The following is a 24,569-nucleotide window of genomic DNA, read 5'->3' as shown; positions in this document are numbered from 1 at the left end:
CACCTACTCTTTCAAAGGTTTTTCTTTATTTTTACTATTTTCTACATTGCAAAATAATAGTGAAGACATCAAAACTATGAAATAACACATATGGCATTATGTTGAAACCAAAAAAGTGTTAAACAAATCAAATTCCTTTTAATAGTTTAGATTCTTCAAAGTAGCCACCCTTTGCCTTGATGACAGCTTTGCACACTCTCTCAACCAGCTTCATGACGTAGGCAATTTCAATTAACAGGTGTACCTTGTTAAAAGTACATTTTATGTGTTTGATCCAATCAGTTGTGTTATGACATGATAGTGGTGGTATACAGAAGATAGCCCTATTTGGTAAAATACTAAGTCCATATTATGGCAAGAAAAGCTCAAATAAGCAAAGAGAAACGACAAGCCATCATATTACTTTTAGACATGAAGGTCAGTCAATGCGGAAAATTTCAAGAACTTTAAAAGTTTCTTCAAGTGCAGTCGCAAACACCATCAAGCGCTATGATGAAACTGGCTCTCATGAGGACCGCCATAGGAAAGGAAGACCAGAAGATAAGTTCATTAAAGTTAACTGCACCTCAGATTGCAGCCCAAATAAATGCTTCACAGAGTTCAAGTAACAGACATCTCAACATCAACTGTTCAGAGGAGACTACGTGAATCAGACCGTCATGGTCGAATTGCGTCAAAGAAACCACTACTAAAAGGACACTGCAGCCAACGTGAGTAAAACATTTAAATGTGTTAACCTTCGCAAGGCTGCCAGCCCAGACGGCATCCCTAGCCGCGTCCTCAGAGCATGCGCAGACCAGCTGGTTGGTGTGTTTACGGACATATTCAATCAATCCCTGTCCCAGTCTGCTGTTCCAACATGCTTCAAGAGGGCCACCATTGTTCCTGTTCCCAAAAAAGCTAATGTAACTGAGCTAAATGATTATCCCCCGCATAGCACTCACTTCCGTCATCAAGAAGTGCTTTGAGAGACTAGTCAAGGATCATATCACCTCCACCCTACCTGACACCCTAGACCCACTCCAATTTGCTTACCGCCCCAATAGGTCCACAGACGACGCAATCGCAATCACACTGCACACGGCCCTAACCCATCTGGACAAGAGGAATACCTATGTGAGAATGCTGTTCATCGACTACAGCTCAGCATTTAACACCATAGTACCCACCAAACTTGTCATTAAGCTCGAGACCCTGGGTCTCGACCCCGCCCTGTGCAATTGGGTCCTGGACTTTCTGACGGGCCGCCCCCAAATGGTGAGGGTAGGAAACAATATCTCCACCCCGCTGATCCTCAACACTGGGGCCCAACAATGGTGTGTTCTCAGCCTTCTCCTGTACTCCCTGTTCAACCATGACTGCGTGGCCATGCATGCCTCCAACTCAATCCTCAAGTTTGCAGACGACACTACAGTGGTAGGCTTGATTACCAACAACGACGAGATGGCCTACAGGGAGGAGGTGAGGGCCCTCAGAGTATGGTGTCAGAACAAAACCTCACACTCAACGTCAACAAAACAAAGGAGATGATCGTGGACTTCAGGAAACAGCAGAGGGAGCACCCTCCTGTCCACATCGACAGGACAATGGTGGAGAAGGTGGAAAGTTTTAAGTTCCTCGGCGTACACATCACGGACAAACTGAAATGTTCCACCCACACAGACCGTGTGGTGAAGAAGGCGCCTCTTCAACATCAGGAGGCTGAAGATATTTGGCTTGTCACCAAAAACACACCTGGTACGGCAACTGCTCCGCCCACAACCGTAAGGCTCTCCAGAGGGTAGTGAGGTCTACACAATGCATCACTGGGGGCAAACTACCTGCCCTTCAGGACACCTACACCACTCGATGTCACAGGAAGGCCAAAAAGGTCATCAAGGACAACAACCACCCAAGCCACTGCCTGTTCACCCCGCTATCATCCAGAAGGCGAGGTCAGTACAGGTGCATCCAAGCTGGGACCGAGAGACTGAAAAACAGCTTCTATCTCAAGGCCATCAGACTGTTAAACAGCCATCACTAACATTGAGTGAGTGGCTGCTGCCAACATACTGACTCAAATCTCTAGCCACTTTAATAATAAAAAATTGGATGTAATAAATGTATCACTAGTCCCTTTAAACAATGGCACTTTATATAATGTTTACATACCTTACATTACTCATCTCATATGTATATACTGTACTCGATACCATCTACTGCATCTTGCCTATGCCGTTCAGCCATCGCTCATTCATATATTTATTTTTTCATATTGTTATTCATTCCTGTGTATAAGGTAGTTGTTGTGAAATTGTTTGATTACTTGTTAGATATTACTGCATGGTCGGAACTAGAAGCACAAGCATTTCGCTACACTCGCACTAACATCTGCTAATCATGTGTATGTGACCAATAAAATTGGATTTGATTTGAATAAGAAGAAGAGACTTGCTTGGGCCAAGAAACACAAGCAATGGACATTAGACCAGTGGAAATCTGTCCTTTGGTCTGATGAGTCCAAATTGGAGATTTTTTCCAACCTCCGTGTTTTTGTGAGATGCAGAGTAGGTGAATGGATGTCCTCCACATGTGTGGTTCCCACTGTGCTTTGCTGGTGACACTGTCTGTGATTTACTTAAAATTCAAGGCACACTTAACCAGTATGGCTACCACAGCATTCTGCTGCAATACTCCATCCCATCTGGTTTGGGCTTAGTGGAACTATCATTTGCTTTCATCAGGACAATGACCCAACACACCTCCAGGCTGTGTAAGGGCTATTTTACCAAGAAGCAGAGTGATGGAGTGCTGCATCAGATGACCTGGCCTCCACAATCACTCGATTCTCAACCCAATTGAGATGGTTTGGGATGAGTTGGACCACAGAGTGAAGGAAAAGCAGCCAACAAGTGCTCAGCATATGTGGGAACTCCTTCAAGACTGTTGGAAAAACATTCCAGGTGAAGCTGGTTGAGAGAATGCCAAGGGTGTGCAAAGCTGTCATCAAGGCAAAGGGTGGCTACTTTGAAGAATCTCATATATACAATATATTTGGATTTATTTAACCATTTTTGGGTTACTACATGATTCCATATGTGTTATTTCATAGTTTTGATATCTTCACTATTATTCTACAATGTAGAAAATAGTAAAAATAAAGAAAAACCCTGGAATGAGTAGGTGTGTCCAAACTCTTGACTGGTACTGTATGTAAGTAGATTGTTGTCTGTTCTCACCTCGAACTTTGCTCCATACAGGCAATCGTGCAGTTTATCAACGACGGCCCACTTTAATGCTAGATATTGTATCTCATGGGCAGGGTAATTACACTCAGACAGGGATAAACTTTGGCTAATGAATGCAACTGGACACAGATGTTGATCCTTGTCTTCTTGGTACAGTACACCACCTAACCCTTCACCGCTTGCATCAACATGTAGTACATATTGTCAGAAACAAGTCTCTCACCGTTGCTGCTTGCTATAGAACACCCTCTGCCCCCAGCTGTGCCCTGGACACCATATGTGAATTGATTGCCCCCCATCTATCTTCAGAGCTCGTGCTGCTAGGTGACCTTTCCTGGGACATGCTTAACACCCCGGCCAGCCTACAATCTAAGCTTGATGCCCTCAATCTCACACAAATTATCAATGAACCTACCAGGTACAACCCCAAATCCGTAAACACGGGCACCCTCATAGATATCATCCGAACCAACTTGCCCTACAAATACACCTCTGTTATTTTCAACCAAGAGCTCAGCAATCACTGCCTCATTGCCTGCATCTGTAATGGGTCTGCGGTCAAACGACCACCCCTCATCACTGTCAAACGCTCCCATTTCGAATCCCACCATACCTTCTCCACTATGCAATCTGGTTTCAGAGCTGGTCACGGGTGCACCTCAGCCACGCTCAAGGTCCTAAACAATATCATGACCGCCATCGATAAGAGACATTACTGTGCAGCCGTATTCATCGACCTGGCCAAGGCTTTCGAATCTGTCAATCACCACATTCTTATTGGCAGACTCAACAGCCTTGGTTTCTCAAATGATTGCCTCACCTGGTTCACCAACTACTTCTCTGATAGAGTTCAGTGTGTCAAATCAGAGGGCCTGTTGTCTGGACCTCTGGTAGTCTCTATGGGGGTGCCACAGGGTTCAATTCCCGGGCCGACTCTCTTCTCTGTATACATCAATGATGTCGCTCTTGACACCATTCTGTATACTTCTGGCCCTTCTTTGGACACTGTGTTAACTAACCTCCAGACGAGCTTCAATGCCATATAACTCCCCTTTCGTTGCCTCCAACTGCTCTTAAATGCAAGTAAAACTAAATGCATGCTCTTCAATCGATCGCTGCCCGCAACTGCCCGCCCGTCCAACATCACTATTCTGGACGATTCTGACTTAGAATATGTGGACAACTACAAATACCTAGGTGTCTGGTTAGGCTGTAAACTCTCCTTCCAGACTCACATTAAGCATCTCCAATCCAAAATTAAATCTAGAATCGGCTTCCTTTTTCACAACAAAGCATTCTTCACTCATGCTGCCAAACATACCCTTATAAAACTGACCATCCTACCGATCCTCGACTTCGGCGATGTCATTTGCAAAATAGCCTCCAACACTCTACTCAACAAACTGGATGCAGTCTATCACAGTGCCATCCGTTTTTGTCACCAAAGCCCCATATACTACCCACCATTGTGACCTGTACGCTCTTGTTGGCTGGCCCTCGCTTCATTCTCATCGCCAAACCCACTGGCTCCAGGTCATCTACAAGTCTCTACAAGGTAAAGACCCACCTTAGCTCAGCTCACTAGTCACCATAGCAGCAACCACCCGTAGCATGCGGTCCAGCAGGTATATCTCACTTGTCACCCCCAAAGCCAATTCCTCCTTTGGCCGCCTTTCCTTCCAGTTCTCTGCTGCCAAATGACTGGAACAAACTGCAAAAATCACTGAAGCTGGAGACTCATATCTCCTTCCCTAGCTTTAAGCATCAGCTGTCAGAGCAGCTCACAGATCACTGCACCTGTACATAGTCCATCTGTAAATAGCCCATCCAACTACCTCATCCCTCATCTTGCTCCTTTGCACCCCAGTATCTCTACTTGCACATTCATCTTCTGCACATCAATCACTTCAGTGTTTAATTGGTATATTGTAATTACTTCGCCACCATGGCCTATTTATTGCCTTACCACCCTTATCTTACCTCATTTGCACACACTGTATATATTATTTTCTACTGTATTATTGACTGCATGTTTGTTTATTCCATGTGAAACTGTGTTGTTGTATGTGTTGAACTGCTTTGCTTTATTCTTGGCCAGGTCGCAGTTGTAAATGAGAATTTGTTCTCAACTAGCCTACCTGGTTAAATAAAGGTGAAATAAATCAAAATTGCTGTTGAGGTTTTGCAAAAGCCAGCACCGGAGCTTTAGTGAGGCTTTCCTTCAGATCTCAAAGGCCATTTCACATTTCTCACCCCATTTAGATCTGAAGGGTTCAGAGGGCTTGATGTACACATTGTATGTTTTTTCCTTGGGCTTTCCTCCTTTCTTAGCTTAGGGAAGGTAACCATGCAGGAGTTGGTTCAAAGGGTAACTCAATTTTGAGTAGCCTTTCACAAATCTTCTATAATACCCACAGAATCTGAGAAAAAAACGCAGTGTCTGGTCTCAGCCATGTGGTTACTGCTTCGATCTACTGATCGTGAAAACTCCAACTTCAAAGACAAATAGCCATCATCTGGGTATTGCTCTGAGCTAAGACCCCAAATCTCCAAGTGTCCAATGAGCTAGGGTAATCTGAGACCGACCCAATATCTAGTAAAGCTTTAGCATAGATGCCTTCAATCTGTACAGGAACAACAGCACTAGGTCTCACTAAGCCGGTAGGTAGCATGTCTTTTGCTTCTTCACGTTTCTTGTTGCACTTGGTGGAACGTATCTTCACCGGGACGTCAGGTCGCTCCTTTTCTGGGTCCCGCTTTATTTTTCCGTTGACTGTTTCGGGCTTGTGAGACGCTAGTTGACTTTCCTCTGATTTTCTACGCCCTCACAGTCTCATTTTAAGTGTCCATCCTCTCCACATTTATAGCAGAAGATACCAAGTTGGCCTTCATCTTCACTCAGCGTAAAACACCACAGCTACTCACGGTTTCGTAGAAACCCCCTGAAACCAACAGTTCCAAGGCCGGTGCCTATTTATAATCCAATTAGCAGAAATTGCCCTGCAAGCCATCAAATTCCCTCAGACCAAGCCGTCCTCTTCAGCTCCCGATCCGACAAATCCAAGCTTGCTCCCGAAGTGTCTAGAATATTCGTTAATCCAGCCAAGCAGAAATTAAAACCAATTCAGGAAAAAAAACATTTTAGTACACAACATGTTATTTTTCCCTCCACAAGAGCATCTCTCCCCCTTTCTTTCTCTCCTCGGCAACAATGGAGAAACCTGCGAAGCCCTCTGCACATCGCCCATAGTGCATCTTGATTGTTCCAAACCGAGCAAGCACCCATCGCATGAACAGAAACCATAGTTCTAAATAAATGATTTAGCAGGGCATTACAATAGGATGCCGCCTTTCCAACAAGTCAGTTCATCAAATTTCTGCCCTGCTAGAGCTTCCCCGGTCAACTGTAAGTGCTGTTATTGTGAAGTGGAAATGTCACAGAGCAACAACGGCTCAGTGGAAAGCCTTCCCAGAAGAGTGTTATAGGTTGTTATAGCAGCCTCCATAGCAAGGGGAAACCAACTCCATAATAATGCCCGTGATTTTGGAATGAGATATTCGACGAGCACGTGTCCACATACTTTTGTTCATGTAGTGCATCTAATTGTGCTCTTTCCCCTGAAGGAATTAATGAAAACGTATGTTATTGAACTCAATTGAATTTAGGTAATTCCTAGCCTGTGTTACCATAGTATCCTTAACCAGTGTATGGTGAGGTTATAAGGAGAGTGTGTGTGTGTGTGTGTGTGTGTGTGTGTGTGTGTGTGTGTGTGTGTGTGTGTGTGTGTGTGTGTGTGTGTGTGTGTGCTTGTATTTGTGCGCTCATGCACGTGCGTGTCTGTCTGTGTGTTTGTGTGTGTGTGGTCTCACCATGCGGAAGCAGCTGCGTACACTGGGCTCCACGTTGCTCCCTCCGAAGGCGGCCACCTCTCCCAGCTGTCGCGGGATCTGGATGGCTTCATAAAGCAGCATAGTGAGGTGACGCTGGTCGGTCAGACCCCCTGGACCAGACACCTGCCTGAACAAGTCTGATGAAACACAGAGGGTTAATAAAACGTGTTTGTTTGTGTTTGTGCACAAGATTGTTTATGCAGTGTATCTGTATACCTGTGTGACTATGTGAATGTGAATCTATTCACGTCTATATGCGTGGATGTGAATCTATTCACGTCTATATGCGTGGATGTGAATCTATTCACTTCTATATGCGTGGATGTGAATCTATTCACCTCTATATGCGTGGATGTGAATCTATTCACTTCTATATGCGTGGATGTGAATCTATTCACATCTATATGCGTGGATGTGAATCTATTCACCTCTATATGCGTGGATGTGAATCTATTCTCTTCTATATGCGTGGATGTGAATCTATTCACATCTATATGCGTGGATGTGAATCTATTCACCTCTATATGCGTGGATGTGAATCTATTCTCTTCTATATGCGTGGATGTGAATCTATTGGCCTAGGAACAGTGGGTTAACTGCCTGTTCAGGGGCAGAACGACAGATTTGTACCTTGTCAGCTCGGGGCTTTGAACTTGCAACCTTCCGGTTACTAGTCCAACGCTCTAACCACTAGGCTACCCTGCCGCCCCATGTTTACCAGAGCTGGGGACAATTCGAATTGACAAGCTGATTTTAATTTGTGTTTACATTATATCTGCTTGTGTGTACAAGAGCATATTAGCGCTACTATTCACACCTACACATATGTACCAACATCCATGTTCTCAGCGTTTCTCTAAGTGAGCCTGTGTGTGGGTGTTACTTCCCTAAGCCTGTTTCTGGGTTTTTTGAGAGAAAGAAAGAGAAAGAAAGAGAAAGAGAGAAAGAGAAAGAGAAAGAGAGAGAACGAGAGAGAAAGAGAAAGAGAGAGAGAGAGAGAGAGAGAGAGAGAGAGAGAGGAAGGGCAGGCGTGCTGATCTAATTGCAGACAAAAGGGCTGCATTAGCGTTCGCTACCTCATCAGGCTCTGAATGGAGCCTTCATCTGCGAGTCGTGATTCCGCCTGTCACTGAGGAGATGGATACTGACAGGTGTTTGAAGGTGCTGCACAATGCCAGTATAAATAGCACCAGCACCAGCCACAGCCAGAAAACCCTGACAGCCAGCCTGCCTGCCTCTACCCTGCACACAGCTCAAGCTCTGAGGGGGGGGGGGGGACAAAAGACAAGCACACACACACTGTGTCTGCCACACTACCACGTTCACTCACTCACTGCCACCAGATGCGCCCCCTTGTTTACTAGCATAATCAGGGGTCATCTCTCCCCTGAGCTCAGGAGAAAAAATGTGTGATCAATCACTGGGACAAATTGGCATGGTTTGCTTCACTGCCCCATCAGGGCCAGGCCTTCTGTGCTTCGTCTGCCATAAAAAAAGACTCCAAATCTGTTGCCATTCAATTTTTACAAGCTGTCACAGATGGTGTGCCAACTGACAGTGGGCCTGCCCTGACCCGTCGGGACTGTCTAAAATCTCATACCGATGAGCTCATTCTCTCTCCTCTCCCCCTTCTCTACATATTTACAAGGCTGTGTTGTAAAATGCGGTTAAGATGTTGTAAAATGGTTTTACTTTCCCTGAGCTGGGCACCAGTGAAATATTAGCGCATAATTGAACATGGAAAAGGGAAGCCAGAGGGGCCAGAGAGAGAGTGCTGAGTGTGGTGTGTGTGTGTGTTCTCTTTACCATAGTGTATTCTCTCTGCCTAAAAGCCCAATGTACTTTGGAGAAATAAAGAGAGAGAGAGAGCCTTTCCCCATTATTGTGCAGCAGAGTAATTCCCTCCATTAGTCTAAGTGGTTGTCTTTATGTAATGCTTGCAATCAGGCTGGTTTTGTTTTGGCCCTTTGTTAGGGGGCTGCAGGGCTGTGGTGTCTACATGAGAGGGTCTCATACTTACATTTATACTTCTCCTGAACATCCGCATTGCACAGGCTCACCAGTCCCGTCTTGAAGGAGAGGACGCGCATCTTTCCATTGCGACCACTAGGGAGAAAGCAGGGTAGGGCAGGGAGAGGGAGAGGGAGAGGGAGAGGGAGAGGGAGAGGGAGCTATAAAAAGTAGAATATGCCAGAACAAATACATTTACATAAGCAAACAGACACATAAACTAAGCCTTTACACTGAAAAAACAAGGGATTAGAGGCAAGAACAGATCCACAAACAGTGTTCTCTGGCCAATGGCAAGGCCACAGAGTTGGGTTGGGACTGGGAGAGCTATGTCCTGACTTAAATGGGTCACATTATATCTGTGTGTCTGGGAGGCACAGGGACACTGCCACTAGAGTCAGACAGAGGGAAGGGCAGGGCTGCTGTTACTGGCTTTAGTTGGGAGCTTTGCTGCTTTTCTTTTCTCTGCCTTGACTGTCAGGAGGGGATTACAGTCATTTAAAGAACATTAGAGGCAGTGGGAGTCAATGTCAGTGGGAGAGACACATAGAAGCACTGCCTTTAACGTGTGACAAAACAGAAGTCAGGAGACTGCAGTGTCCATTAGGCAGTAGGAGGCAGTAGGAGTACATTAGAGGCAGTGCGAGTCTATGTGAGAATATAAGAAATGTTGAAGTCACTGGGGGAACATTAGAGGCAGTGTGAGAACAATAGTCAGTGTGAGAACAGAGACAGTGTGAGAACATTAGTCAGTGTGAGAAGATTAGAGTCAGTGTGAGAACATTAGAATCAGTGTGAGGACATTAGAGAATGTGTGAGAACATTATGGTCAGAGTGAGAAAATTATGGTTAGTGTGAGAACATTAGAGAATGTGTGAGAACATTAGAGTCGGTATGAGAACATTACAGTCAGCATGAGATTATTAGAGTCAGTGTGAGAACATTAGAGTCATTGTGAGAACACTAGAGGCAAAGCGAGTCTATGTGAGAATATAAGAAATGCTAAAGTCACTGGGGGAACATTAGAGGCAGTGTGAGAACAATAGTCAGTGTGAGAACAGAGACAGTGTGAGAACATTAGTCAATGTGAGAACATTAGAATCAGTGTGAGAACAGAGACAGTGTGAGAACATTAGTCAGTGTGAGAACATTAGAGTCAGTGTGAGAACATTATGGTCAGTGTGAGAACATTATGGTCAGTGTGAGAACATTAGAGACTGTGTGGGAACATTAGAGTCAGTGTGAGAACATTAGAATCAGTGTGGGAACATTAGAGACTGTGTGGGAACATTAGAGTCAGTGAAAAAACATTAGGGTCAGTGTGAGAATATTAGTGTCAGTGTGAGAACAGAGACAGTGTGAAAATATTAGTCTGTGTGAGAAAATTACAGACAGTGTGAGAACATTAGAGTCAGTGTGAGAACATTATGGTCAGTGTGAGAACATTAGACTGTGTGGGAACATTAGAGTCAGTGTGAGAACATTAGAGTCAGTGTGATAACATTATGGTCAGTGTGAGAACATTATGGTCAGTGTGAGAACATTAGAGACTGTGTGGGAACATTAGAGTCAGTGTGAGAACATTAGAGTCAGTGTGAGAACATTATGGTCAGTGTGAGAACATTAGAGACTGTGTGGGAACATTAGAGTCAGTGTGAGAACATTAGAATCAGTGTGGGAACATTAGAGACTGTGTGAGAACATTAGAGTCAGTATGAGAACATTAGAGACAGTGTGAGAATATTAGTGTCAGTGTGAGAACAGAGACAGTGTGAAAATATTAGTCTGTGTGAGAAAATTACAGACAGTGTGAGAACATTAGAGTCAGTGTGAGAACATTATGGTCAGTGTGAGAACATTAGACTGTGTGGGAACATTAGAGTCAGTGTGAGAACGATATTGTCAGTGTGAGAACATTATGGTCAGTGTGAGAACATTATGGTCAGTGTGAGAACATTAGAGACTGTGTGGGAACATTAGAGTCAGTGTGAGAACATTAGAGTCAGTGTGATAACATTATGGTCAGTGTGAGAACATTATGGTCAGTGTGAGAACATTAGAGACTGTGTGGGAACATTAGAGTCAGTGTGAGAACATTAGAGTCAGTGTGAGAACATTATGGTCAGTGTGAGAACATTAGAATCAGTGTGGGAACATTAGAGACTGTGTGGGAACATTAGAGTCAGTGAAAAAACATTAGAGTCAGTGTGAGAACATTATTGTCAGTGTGAGAACATTCGAGTCAGTGTGAGAACATTAGAGTCAGTGTGAGAACACTAGAGGCAAAGCGAGTCTATGTGAGAATATAAGAAATGTTGAAGTCACTGGGGGAACATTAGAGGCAGTGTGAGAACAATAGTCAGTGTGAGAACAGAGACAGTGTGAGAACATTAGAGACAGTGTGAGAATATTAGTTTCAGTGTGAGAACAGAGACAGTGTGAAAATATTAGAGACTGTGTGGGAACATTAGAGTCAGTGAGATGAGAAAACATTAGGGTCAGTATGAGAAAATTATGGTCAGTGTGAGAACATTAGAGTCAGTGTGAGAACATTATGGTCAGTGTGAGAACATTAGAGACTGTGTGGGAACATTAGAGTCAGTGTGAGAACATTAGAGTCAGTGTGAGAACATTATGGTCAGTGTGAGAACATTAGAATCAGTGTGAGAACATTAGAGACTGTGTGGGAACATTAGAGTCAGTGTGAGAACATTAGAGTCAGTGTGATAACATTATGGTCAGTGTGAGAACATTATGGTCAGTGTGAGAACATTAGAGACTGTGTGGGAACATTAGAGTCAGTGTGAGAACATTAGAGTCAGTGTGAGAACATTATGGTCAGTGTGAGAACATTAGACTGTGTGGGAACATTAGAGTCAGTGTGAGAACATTAGAGTCAGTGTGATAACATTATGGTCAGTGTGAGAACATTATGGTCAGTGTGAGAACATTAGAGACTGTGTGGGAACATTAGAGTCAGTGTGAGAACATTAGAGTCAGTGTGAGAACATTATGGTCAGTGTGAGAACATTAGAGACTGTGTGGGAACATTAGAGTCAGTGTGAGAACATTAGAATCAGTGTGGGAACATTAGAGACTGTGTGAGAACATTAGAGTCAGTATGAGAACATTAGAGACAGTGTGAGAATATTAGTGTCAGTGTGAGAACAGACAGTGTGAAAATATTAGTCTGTGTGAGAAAATTACAGACAGTGTGAGAACATTAGAGTCAGTGTGAGAACATTATGGTCAGTGTGAGAACATTAGACTGTGTGGGAACATTAGAGTCAGTGTGAGAACATTATTGTCAGTGTGAGAACATTAGAGTCAGTGTGAGAACATTATGGTCAGTGTGAGAACATTAGACTGTGTGGGAACATTAGAGTCAGTGTGAGAACATTAGAGTCAGTGTGATAACATTATGGTCAGTGTGAGAACATTATGGTCAGTGTGAGAACATTAGAGACTGTGTGGGAACATTAGAGTCAGTGTGAGAACATTAGAGTCAGTGTGAGAACATTATGGTCAGTGTGAGAACATTAGAATCAGTGTGGGAACATTAGAGACTGTGTGGGAACATTAGAGTCAGTGAAAAAACATTAGAGTCAGTGTGAGAACATTATTGTCAGTGTGAGAACATTAGAGTCAGTGTGAGAACATTAGAGTCAGTGTGAGAACACTAGAGGCAAAGCGAGTCTATGTGAGAATATAAGAAATGTTGAAGTCACTGGGGGAACATTAGAGGCAGTGTGAGAACAATAGTCAGTGTGAGAACAGAGACAGTGTGAGAACATTAGAGACAGTGTGAGAATATTAGTTTCAGTGTGAGAACAGAGACAGTGTGAAAATATTAGAGACTGTGTGGGAACATTAGAGTCAGTGAGAAAACATTAGGGTCAGTATGAGAAAATTATGGTCAGTGTGAGAACATTAGAGTCAGTGTGAGAACATTATGGTCAGTGTGAGAACATTAGAGACTGTGTGGGAACATTAGAGTCAGTGTGAGAACATTAGAGTCAGTGTGAGAACATTATGGTCAGTGTGAGAACATTAGAATCAGTGTGAGAACATTAGAGACTGTGTGGGAACATTAGAGTCAGTGAGAAAACATTAGGGTCAGTATGAGAAAATTATGGTCAGTGTGAGAACATTAGAGTCAGTGTGAGAACATTATGGTCAGTGTGAGAACATTAGAGACTGTGTGGGAACATTAGAGTCAATGTGAGAACATTAGAGTCAGTGTGAGAACATTATGGTCAGTGTGAGAACATTAGAGACTGTGTGGGAACATTAGAGTCAGTGTGAGAACATTAGAGTCATTGTGAGAACATTAGAGACTGTGTGGGAACATTAGAGTCAGTGTGAGAACATTATGGTCAGTGTGAGAACATTAGACTGTGTGGGAACATTAGAGTCAGTGTGAGAACATTAGAGTCAGTGTGATAACATTATGGTCAGTGTGAGAACATTATGGTCAGTGTGAGAACATTAGAGACTGTGTGGGAACATTAGAGTCAGTGTGAGAACATTAGAGTCAGTGTGAGAACATTATGGTCAGTGTGAGAACATTAGAATCAGTGTGGGAACATTAGAGACTGTGTGGGAACATTAGAGTCAGTGAAAAAACATTAGAGTCAGTGTGAGAACATTATTGTCAGTGTGAGAACATTCGAGTCAGTGTGAGAACATTAGAGTCAGTGTGAGAACACTAGAGGCAAAGCGAGTCTATGTGAGAATATAAGAAATGTTGAAGTCACTGGGGGAACATTAGAGGCAGTGTGAGAACAATAGTCAGTGTGAGAACAGAGACAGTGTGAGAACATTAGAGACAGTGTGAGAATATTAGTTTCAGTGTGAGAACAGAGACAGTGTGAAAATATTAGAGACTGTGTGGGAACATTAGAGTCAGTGAGATGAGAAAACATTAGGGTCAGTATGAGAAAATTATGGTCAGTGTGAGAACATTAGAGTCAGTGTGAGAACATTATGGTCAGTGTGAGAACATTAGAGACTGTGTGGGAACATTAGAGTCAGTGTGAGAACATTAGAGTCAGTGTGAGAACATTATGGTCAGTGTGAGAACATTAGAATCAGTGTGAGAACATTAGAGACTGTGTGGGAACATTAGAGTCAGTGTGAGAACATTAGAGTCAGTGTGATAACATTATGGTCAGTGTGAGAATATTATGGTCAGTGTGAGAACATTAGAGACTGTGTGGGAACATTAGAGTCAGTGTGAGAACATTAGAGTCAGTGTGAGAACATTATGGTCAGTGTGAGAACATTAGACTGTGTGGGAACATTAGAGTCAGTGTGAGAACATTAGAGTCAGTGTGATAACATTATGGTCAGTGTGAGAACATTAGAGACTGTGTGGGAACATTAGAGTCAGTGTGAGAACATTAGAGTCAGTGTGAGAACATTATGGTCAGTGTGAGAACATTAGAGACTGTGTGGGAACATTAGAGTCAGTGTGAGAACATTAGAATCAGTGTGGGAACATTAGAGACTGTGTGAGAACATTAGAGTCAGTATGAGAACATTAGAGACAGTGTGAGAACATTAGTCAGTGTGAGAACATTAGAGTCAGTGTGAGAACATTATGGTCAGTGTGAGAACATTATGGTCAGTGTGAGAACATTAGAGACTGTGTGGGAACATTAGAGTCAGTGTGAGAACATTAGAATAAGTGTGGGAACATTAGAGACTGTGTGGGAACATTAGAGTCAGTGAAAAAACATTAGGGTCAGTGTGAGAATATTAGTGTCAGTGTGAGAACAGAGACAGTGTGAAAATATTAGTCTGTGTGAGAAAATTACAGACAGTGTGAGAACATTAGAGTCAGTGTGAGAACATTACGGTCAGTGTGAGAACATTAGACTGTGTGGGAACATTAGAGTCAGTGTGAGAACATTAGAGTCAGTGTGATAACATTATGGTCAGTGTGAGAACATTATGGTCAGTGTGAGAACATTAGAGACTGTGTGGGAACATTAGAGTCAGTGTGAGAACATTAGAGTCAGTGTGAGAACATTATGGTCAGTGTGAGAACATTAGAGACTGTGTGGGAACATTAGAGTCAGTGTGAGAACATTAGAATCAGTGTGGGAACATTAGAGACTGTGTGAGAACATTAGAGTCAGTATGAGAACATTAGAGACAGTGTGAGAATATTAGTGTCAGTGTGAGAACAGAGACAGTGTGAAAATATTAGTCTGTGTGAGAAAATTACAGACAGTGTGAGAACATTAGAGTCAGTGTGAGAACATTATGGTCAGTGTGAGAACATTAGACTGTGTGGGAACATTAGAGTCAGTGTGAGAACGATATTGTCAGTGTGAGAACATTATGGTCAGTGTGAGAACATTATGGTCAGTGTGAGAACATTAGAGACTGTGTGGGAACATTAGAGTCAGTGTGAGAACATTAGAGTCAGTGTGATAACATTATGGTCAGTGTGAGAACATTATGGTCAGTGTGAGAACATTAGAGACTGTGTGGGAACATTAGAGTCAGTGTGAGAACATTAGAGTCAGTGTGAGAACATTATGGTCAGTGTGAGAACATTAGAATCAGTGTGGGAACATTAGAGACTGTGTGGGAACATTAGAGTCAGTGAAAAAACATTAGAGTCAGTGTGAGAACATTATTGTCAGTGTGAGAACATTAGAGTCAGTGTGAGAACATTAGAGTCAGTGTGAGAACACTAGAGGCAAAGCGAGTCTATGTGAGAATATAAGAAATGTTGAAGTCACTGGGGGAACATTAGAGGCAGTGTGAGAACAATAGTCAGTGTGAGAACAGAGACAGTGTGAGAACATTAGAGACAGTGTGAGAATATTAGTTTCAGTGTGAGAACAGAGACAGTGTGAAAATATTAGAGACTGTGTGGGAACATTAGAGTCAGTGAGATGAGAAAACATTAGGGTCAGTATGAGAAAATTATGGTCAGTGTGAGAACATTAGAGTCAGTGTGAGAACATTATGGTCAGTGTGAGAACATTAGAGACTGTGTGGGAACATTAGAGTCAGTGTGAGAACATTAGAGTCAGTGTGAGAACATTATGGTCAGTGTGAGAACATTAGAGTCAGTGTGATAACATTATGGTCAGTGTGAGAATATTATGGTCAGTGTGAGAACATTAGAGACTGTGTGGGAACATTAGAGTCAGTGTGAGAACATTAGAGTCAGTGTGAGAACATTATGGTCAGTGTGAGAACATTAGACTGTGTGGGAACATTAGAGTCAGTGTGAGAACATTAGAGTCAGTGTGATAACATTATGGTCAGTGTGAGAACATTAGAGACTGTGTGGGAACATTAGAGTCAGTGTGAGAACATTAGAGTCAGTGTGAGAACATTATGGTCAGTGTGAGAACATTAGAGACTGTGTGGGAACATTAGAGTCAGTGTGAGAACATTAGAATCAGTGTGGGAACATTAGAGACTGTGTGAGAACATTAGAGTCAGTATGAGAACATTAGAGACAGTGTGAGAACATTAGTCAGTGTGAGAACATTAGAGTCAGTGTGAGAACATTATGGTCAGTGTGAGAACATTATGGTCAGTGTGAGAACATTAGAGACTGTGTGGGAACATTAGAGTCAGTGTGAGAACATTAGAATAAGTGTGGGAACATTAGAGACTGTGTGGGAACATTAGAGTCAGTGAAAAAACATTAGGGTCAGTGTGAGAATATTAGTGTCAGTGTGAGAACAGAGACAGTGTGAAAATATTAGTCTGTGTGAGAAAATTACAGACAGTGTGAGAACATTAGAGTCAGTGTGAGAACATTACGGTCAGTGTGAGAACATTAGACTGTGTGGGAACATTAGAGTCAGTGTGAGAACATTAGAGTCAGTGTGATAACATTATGGTCAGTGTGAGAACATTATGGTCAGTGTGAGAACATTAGAGACTGTGTGGGAACATTAGAGTCAGTGTGAGAACATTAGAGTCAGTGTGAGAACATTATGGTCAGTGTGAGAACATTAGAGACTGTGTGGGAACATTAGAGTCAGTGTGAGAACATTAGAATCAGTGTGGGAACATTAGAGACTGTGTGAGAACATTAGAGTCAGTATGAGAACATTAGAGACAGTGTGAGAATATTAGTGTCAGTGTGAGAACAGAGACAGTGTGAAAATATTAGTCTGTGTGAGAAAATTACAGACAGTGTGAGAACATTAGAGTCAGTGTGAGAACATTATGGTCAGTGTGAGAACATTAGACTGTGTGGGAACATTAGAGTCAGTGTGAGAACGATATTGTCAGTGTGAGAACATTATGGTCAGTGTGAGAACATTATGGTCAGTGTGAGAACATTAGAGACTGTGTGGGAACATTAGAGTCAGTGTGAGAACATTAGAGTCAGTGTGATAACATTATGGTCAGTGTGAGAACATTATGGTCAGTGTGAGAACATTAGAGACTGTGTGGGAACATTAGAGTCAGTGTGAGAACATTAGAGTCAGTGTGAGAACATTATGGTCAGTGTGAGAACATTAGAATCAGTGTGGGAACATTAGAGACTGTGTGGGAACATTAGAGTCAGTGAAAAAACATTAGAGTCAGTGTGAGAACATTATTGTCAGTGTGAGAACATTAGAGTCAGTGTGAGAACATTAGAGTCAGTGTGAGAACACTAGAGGCAAAGCGAGTCTATGTGAGAATATAAGAAATGTTGAAGTCACTGGGGGAACATTAGAGGCAGTGTGAGAACAATAGTCAGTGTGAGAACAGAGACAGTGTGAGAACATTAGAGACAGTGTGAGAATATTAGTTTCAGTGTGAGAACAGAGACAGTGTGAAAATATTAGAGACTGTGTGGGAACATTAGAGTCAGTGAGATGAGAAAACATTAGGGTCAGTATGAGAAAATTATGGTCAGTGTGAGAACATTAGAGTCAGTGTGAGAACATTATGGTCAGTGTGAGAACATTAGAGACTGTGTGGGAACATTAGAGTCAGTGTGAGAACATTAGAGTCAGTGTGAGAACATTATGGTCAGTGTGAGAACATTAGAATCAGTGTGAGAACATTAGAGACTGTGTGGGAACATTAGAGTCAGTGTGAGAACATTAGAGTCAGTGTGATAACATTATGGTCAGTGTGAGAACATTATGGTCAGTGTGAGAACATTAGAGACTGTGTGGGAACATTAGAGTCAGTGTGAGAACATTAGAGTCAGTGTGAGAACATTATGGTCAGTGTGAGAACATTAGACTGTGTGGGAACATTAGAGTCAGTGTGAGAACATTAGAGTCAGTGTGATAACATTATGGTCAGTGTGAGAACATTATGGTCAGTGTGAGAACATTAGAGACTGTGTGGGAACATTAGAGTCAGTGTGAGAACATTAGAGTCAGTGTGAGAACATTATGGTCAGTGTGAGAACATTAGAGACTGTGTGGGAACATTAGAGTCAGTGTGAGAACATTAGAATCAGTGTGGGAACATTAGAGACTGTGTGAGAACATTAGAGTCAGTATGAGAACATTAGAGACAGTGTGAGAACATTAGTCAGTGTGAGAACATTAGAGTCAGTGTGAGAACATTATGGTCAGTGTGAGAACATTATGGTCAGTGTGAGAACATTAGAGACTGTGTGGGAACATTAGAGTCAGTGTGAGAACATTAGAATCAGTGTGGGAACATTAGAGACTGTGTGGGAACATTAGAGTCAGTGAAAAAACATTAGGGTCAGTGTGAGAATATTAGTGTCAGTGTGAGAACAGAGACAGTGTGAAAATATTAGTCTGTGTGAGAAATTACAGACAGTGTGAGAACATTACAGTCAGTGTGAGAACATTATGGTCAGTGTGAGAACATTAGACTGTGTGGGAACATTAGAGTCAGTGTGAGAACATTAGAGTCAGTGTGATAACATTATGGTCAGTGTGAGAACATTATGGTCAGTGTGAGAACATTAGAGACTGTGTGGGAACATTAGAGTCAGTGTGAGAACATTAGAGTCAGTGTGAGAACATTATGGTCAGTGTGAGAACATTAGAGACTGTGTGGGAACATTAGAGTCAGTGTGAGAACATTAGAATCAGTGTGGGAACATTAGAGACTGTGTGAGAACATTAGAGTCAGTATGAGAACATTAGAGACAGTGTGAGAATATTAGTGTCAGTGTGAGAACAGAGACAGTGTGAAAATATTAGTCTGTGTGAGAAAATTACAGACAGTGTGAGAACATTAGAGTCAGTGTGAGAACATTATGGTCAGTGTGAGAACATTAGACTGTGTGGGAACATTAGAGTCAGTGTGAGAACGATATTGTCAGTGTGAGAACATTATGGTCAGTGTGAGAACATTATGGTCAGTGTGAGAACATTAGAGACTGTGGGGGAACATTAGAGTCAGTGTGAGAACATTAGAGTCAGTGTGATAACATTATGGTCAGTGTGAGAACATTATGGTCAGTGTGAGAACATTAGAGACTGTGTGGGAACATTAGAGTCAGTGTGAGAACATTAGAGTCAGTGTGAGAACATTATGGTCAGTGTGAGAACATTAGAATCAGTGTGGGAACATTAGAGACTGTGTGGGAACATTAGAGTCAGTGAAAAAACATTAGAGTCAGTGTGAGAACATTATTGTCAGTGTGAGAACATTAGAGTCAGTGTGAGAACATTAGAGTCAGTGTGAGAACACTAGAGGCAAAGCGAGTCTATGTGAGAATATAAGAAATGTTGAAGTCACTGGGGGAACATTAGAGGCAGTGTGAGAACAATAGTCAGTGTGAGAACAGAGACAGTGTGAGAACATTAGAGACAGTGTGAGAATATTAGTTTCAGTGTGAGAACAGAGACAGTGTGAAAATATTAGAGACTGTGTGGGAACATTAGGGTCAGTGAGATGAGAAAACATTAGGGTCAGTATGAGAAAATTATGGTCAGTGTGAGAACATTAGAGTCAGTGTGAGAACATTATGGTCAGTGTGAGAACATTAGAGACTGTGTGGGAACATTAGAGTCAGTGTGAGAACATTAGAGTCAGTGTGAGAACATTATGGTCAGTGTGAGAACATTAGAATCAGTGTGAGAACATTAGAGACTGTGTGGGAACATTAGAGTCAGTGTGAGAACATTAGAGTCAGTGTGATAACATTATGGTCAGTGTGAGAACATTATGGTCAGTGTGAGAACATTAGAGACTGTGTGGGAACATTAGAGTCAGTGTGAGAACATTAGAGTCAGTGTGAGAACATTATGGTCAGTGTGAGAACATTAGACTGTGTGGGAACATTAGAGTCAGTGTGAGAACATTAGAGTCAGTGTGATAACATTATGGTCAGTGTGAGAACATTATGGTCAGTGTGAGAACATTAGAGACTGTGTGGGAACATTAGAGTCAGTGTGAGAACATTAGAGTCAGTGTGAGAACATTATGGTCAGTGTGAGAACATTAGAGACTGTGTGGGAACATTAGAGTCAGTGTGAGAACATTAGAATCAGTGTGGGAACATTAGAGACTGTGTGAGAACATTAGAGTCAGTATGAGAACATTAGAGACAGTGTGAGAATATTAGTGTCAGTGTGAGAACAGAGACAGTGTGAAAATATTAGTCTGTGTGAGAAAATTACAGACAGTGTGAGAACATTAGAGTCAGTGTGAGAACATTATGGTCAGTGTGAGAACATTAGACTGTGTGGGAACATTAGAGTCAGTGTGAGAACATTATTGTCAGTGTGAGAACATTAGAGTCAGTGTGAGAACATTATGGTCAGTGTGAGAACATTAGACTGTGTGGGAACATTAGAGTCAGTGTGAGAACATTAGAGTCAGTGTGATAACATTATGGTCAGTGTGAGAACATTATGGTCAGTGTGAGAACATTAGAGACTGTGTGGGAACATTAGAGTCAGTGTGAGAACATTAGAGTCAGTGTGAGAACATTATGGTCAGTGTGAGAACATTAGAATCAGTGTGGGAACATTAGAGACTGTGTGGGAACATTAGAGTCAGTGAAAAAACATTAGAGTCAGTGTGAGAACATTATTGTCAGTGTGAGAACATTAGAGTCAGTGTGAGAACATTAGAGTCAGTGTGAGAACACTAGAGGCAAAGCGAGTCTATGTGAGAATATAAGAAATGTTGAAGTCACTGGGGGAACATTAGAGGCAGTGTGAGAACAATAGTCAGTGTGAGAACAGAGACAGTGTGAGAACATTAGAGACAGTGTGAGAATATTAGTTTCAGTGTGAGAACAGAGACAGTGTGAAAATATTAGAGACTGTGTGGGAACATTAGAGTCAGTGAGAAAACATTAGGGTCAGTATGAGAAAATTATGGTCAGTGTGAGAACATTAGAGTCAGTGTGAGAACATTATGGTCAGTGTGAGAACATTAGAGACTGTGTGGGAACATTAGAGTCAGTGTGAGAACATTAGAGTCAGTGTGAGAACATTATGGTCAGTGTGAGAACATTAGAATCAGTGTGAGAACATTAGAGACTGTGTGGGAACATTAGAGTCAGTGAGAAAACATTAGGGTCAGTATGAGAAAATTATGGTCAGTGTGAGAACATTAGAGTCAGTGTGAGAACATTATGGTCAGTGTGAGAACATTAGAGACTGTGTGGGAACATTAGAGTCAATGTGAGAACATTAGAGTCAGTGTGAGAACATTATGGTCAGTGTGAGAACATTAGAGACTGTGTGGGAACATTAGAGTCAGTGTGAGAACATTAGAGTCATTGTGAGAACATTAGAGACTGTGTGGGAACATTAGAGTCAGTGTGAGAACATTAGACTGTGTGGGAACATTAGAGTCAGTGTGAGAACATTAGAGTCAGTGTGATAACATTATGGTCAGTGTGAGAACATTATGGTCAGTGTGAGAACATTAGAGACTGTGTGGGAACATTAGAGTCAGTGTGAGAACATTAGAGTCAGTGTGAGAACATTATGGTCAGTGTGAGAACATTAGAATCAGTGTGGGAACATTAGAGACTGTGTGGGAACATTAGAGTCAGTGAAAAAACATTAGAGTCAGTGTGAGAACATTATTGTCAGTGTGAGAACATTAGAGTCAGTGTGAGAACATTAGAGTCAGTGTGAGAACACTAGAGGCAAAGCGAGTCTATGTGAGAATATAAGAAATGTTGAAGTCACTGGGGGAACATTAGAGGCAGTGTGAGAACAATAGTCAGTGTGAGAACAGAGACAGTGTGAGAACATTAGAGACAGTATGAGAATATTAGTTTCAGTGTGAGAACAGAGACAGTGTGAAAATATTAGAGACTGTGTGGGAACATTAGAGTCAGTGAGATGAGAAAACATTAGGGTCAGTATGAGAAAATTATGGTCAGTGTGAGAACATTAGAGTCAGTGTGAGAACATTATGGTCAGTGTGAGAACATTAGAGACTGTGTGGGAACATTAGAGTCAGTGTGAGAACATTAGAGTCAGTGTGAGAACATTATGGTCAGTGTGAGAACATTAGAATCAGTGTGAGAACATTAGAGACTATGTGGGAACATTAGAGTCAGTGTGAGAACATTAGAGTCAGTGTGATAACATTATGGTCAGTGTGAGAATATTATGGTCAGTGTGAGAACATTAGAGACTGTGTGGGAACATTAGAGTCAGTGTGAGAACATTAGAGTCAGTGTGAGAACATTATGGTCAGTGTGAGAACATTAGACTGTGTGGGAACATTAGAGTCAGTGTGAGAACATTAGAGTCAGTGTGATAACATTATGGTCAGTGTGAGAACATTATGGTCAGTGTGAGAACATTAGAGACTGTGTGGGAACATTAGAGTCAGTGTGAGAACATTAGAGTCAGTGTGAGAACATTATGGTCAGTGTGAGAACATTAGAGACTGTGTGGGAACATTAGAGTCAGTGTGAGAACATTAGAATCAGTGTGGGAACATTAGAGACTGTGTGAGAACATTAGAGTCAGTATGAGAACATTAGAGACAGTGTGAGAATATTAGTGTCAGTGTGAGAACAGAGACAGTGTGAAAATATTAGTCTGTGTGAGAAAATTACAGACAGTGTGAGAACATTAGAGTCAGTGTGAGAACATTATGGTCAGTGTGAGAACATTAGACTGTGTGGGAACATTAGAGTCAGTGTGAGAACATTATTGTCAGTGTGAGAACATTAGAGTCAGTGTGAGAACATTATGGTCAGTGTGAGAACATTAGACTGTGTGGGAACATTAGAGTCAGTGTGAGAACATTAGAGTCAGTGTGATAACATTATGGTCAGTGTGAGAACATTATGGTCAGTGTGAGAACATTAGAGACTGTGTGGGAACATTAGAGTCAGTGTGAGAACATTAGAGTCAGTGTGAGAACATTATGGTCAGTGTGAGAACATTAGAATCAGTGTGGGAACATTAGAGACTGTGTGGGAACATTAGAGTCAGTGTGAGAACATTATTGTCAGTGTGAGAACATTAGAGTCAGTGTGAGAACATTAGAGTCAGTGTGAGAACACTAGAGGCAAAGCGAGTCTATGTGAGAATATAAGAAATGTTGAAGTCACTGGGGGAACATTAGAGGCAGTGTGAGAACAATAGTCAGTGTGAGAACAGAGACAGTGTGAGAACATTAGAGACAGTGTGAGAATATTAGTTTCAGTGTGAGAACAGAGACAGTGTGAAAATATTAGAGACTGTGTGGGAACATTAGAGTCAGTGAGAAAACATTAGGGTCAGTATGAGAAAATTATGGTCAGTGTGAGAACATTAGAGTCAGTGTGAGAACATTATGGTCAGTGTGAGAACATTAGAGACTGTGTGGGAACATTAGAGTCAGTGTGAGAACATTAGAGACAGTGTGAGAACATTATGGTCAGTGTGAGAACATTAGAATCAGTGTGAGAACATTAGAGACTGTGTGGGAACATTAGAGTCAGTGAGAAAACATTAGGGTCAGTATGAGAAAATTATGGTCAGTGTGAGAACATTAGAGTCAGTGTGAGAACATTATGGTCAGTGTGAGAACATTAGAGACTGTGTGGGAACATTAGAGTCAATGTGAGAACATTAGAGTCAGTGTGAGAACATTATGGTCAGTGTGAGAACATTAGAGACTGTGTGGGAACATTAGAGTCAGTGTGAGAACATTAGAGTCATTGTGAGAACATTAGAGACTGTGTGGGAACATTAGAGTCAGTGTGAGAACATCATGGTCAGTGTGAGAACATTAGAGACTGTGTGGGAACATTAGAGTCAGTGTGAGAACATTCGAGTCAGTGTGAGAACAGAGTCAGTGTGAGAACATTAGAGACTGTGTGGGAACATTAGAGTCAGTGAGAAAACATTAGAGTCAGTGTGAGAACATTATGGTCAGTGTGAGAACATTATGGTCAGTGTGAGAACATTAGAGACTGTGTGGGAACATTAGAGTCAGTGTGAGATTATTAGAGACAGTGCAAGATTATTAGTGTCAGTGTGAGAACATTCGAGTCAGTGT

General features: G+C 42.0%; 1 protein-coding gene across 1 annotated transcript in view; it reads right to left on the bottom strand.

The window, feature by feature from the left end:
* Positions 1–24,569, bottom strand: part of drp2 (dystrophin related protein 2) — a 211,869-nt gene that overhangs the window by 35,558 nt on the left and 151,742 nt on the right. Inside the window, exons 14-15 of the mRNA XM_036942883.1 lie at positions 9,139–9,224; positions 7,098–7,255 (exon numbers count right to left, since the gene is read on the bottom strand). Of these exons, the coding sequence (XP_036798778.1) occupies positions 7,098–7,255; positions 9,139–9,224 (244 nt within the window). The remainder of the gene's footprint in view (positions 1–7,097; positions 7,256–9,138; positions 9,225–24,569) is intronic.

Source organism: Oncorhynchus mykiss, chromosome 14 (assembly GCF_013265735.2).
Source record: "Oncorhynchus mykiss isolate Arlee chromosome 14, USDA_OmykA_1.1, whole genome shotgun sequence".
Taxonomy (NCBI): Eukaryota; Metazoa; Chordata; class Actinopteri; order Salmoniformes; family Salmonidae; genus Oncorhynchus; species Oncorhynchus mykiss.
Note: the sequence above shows the minus strand (reverse complement) of the source record. Positions and strands in the feature narration are given on the sequence as shown.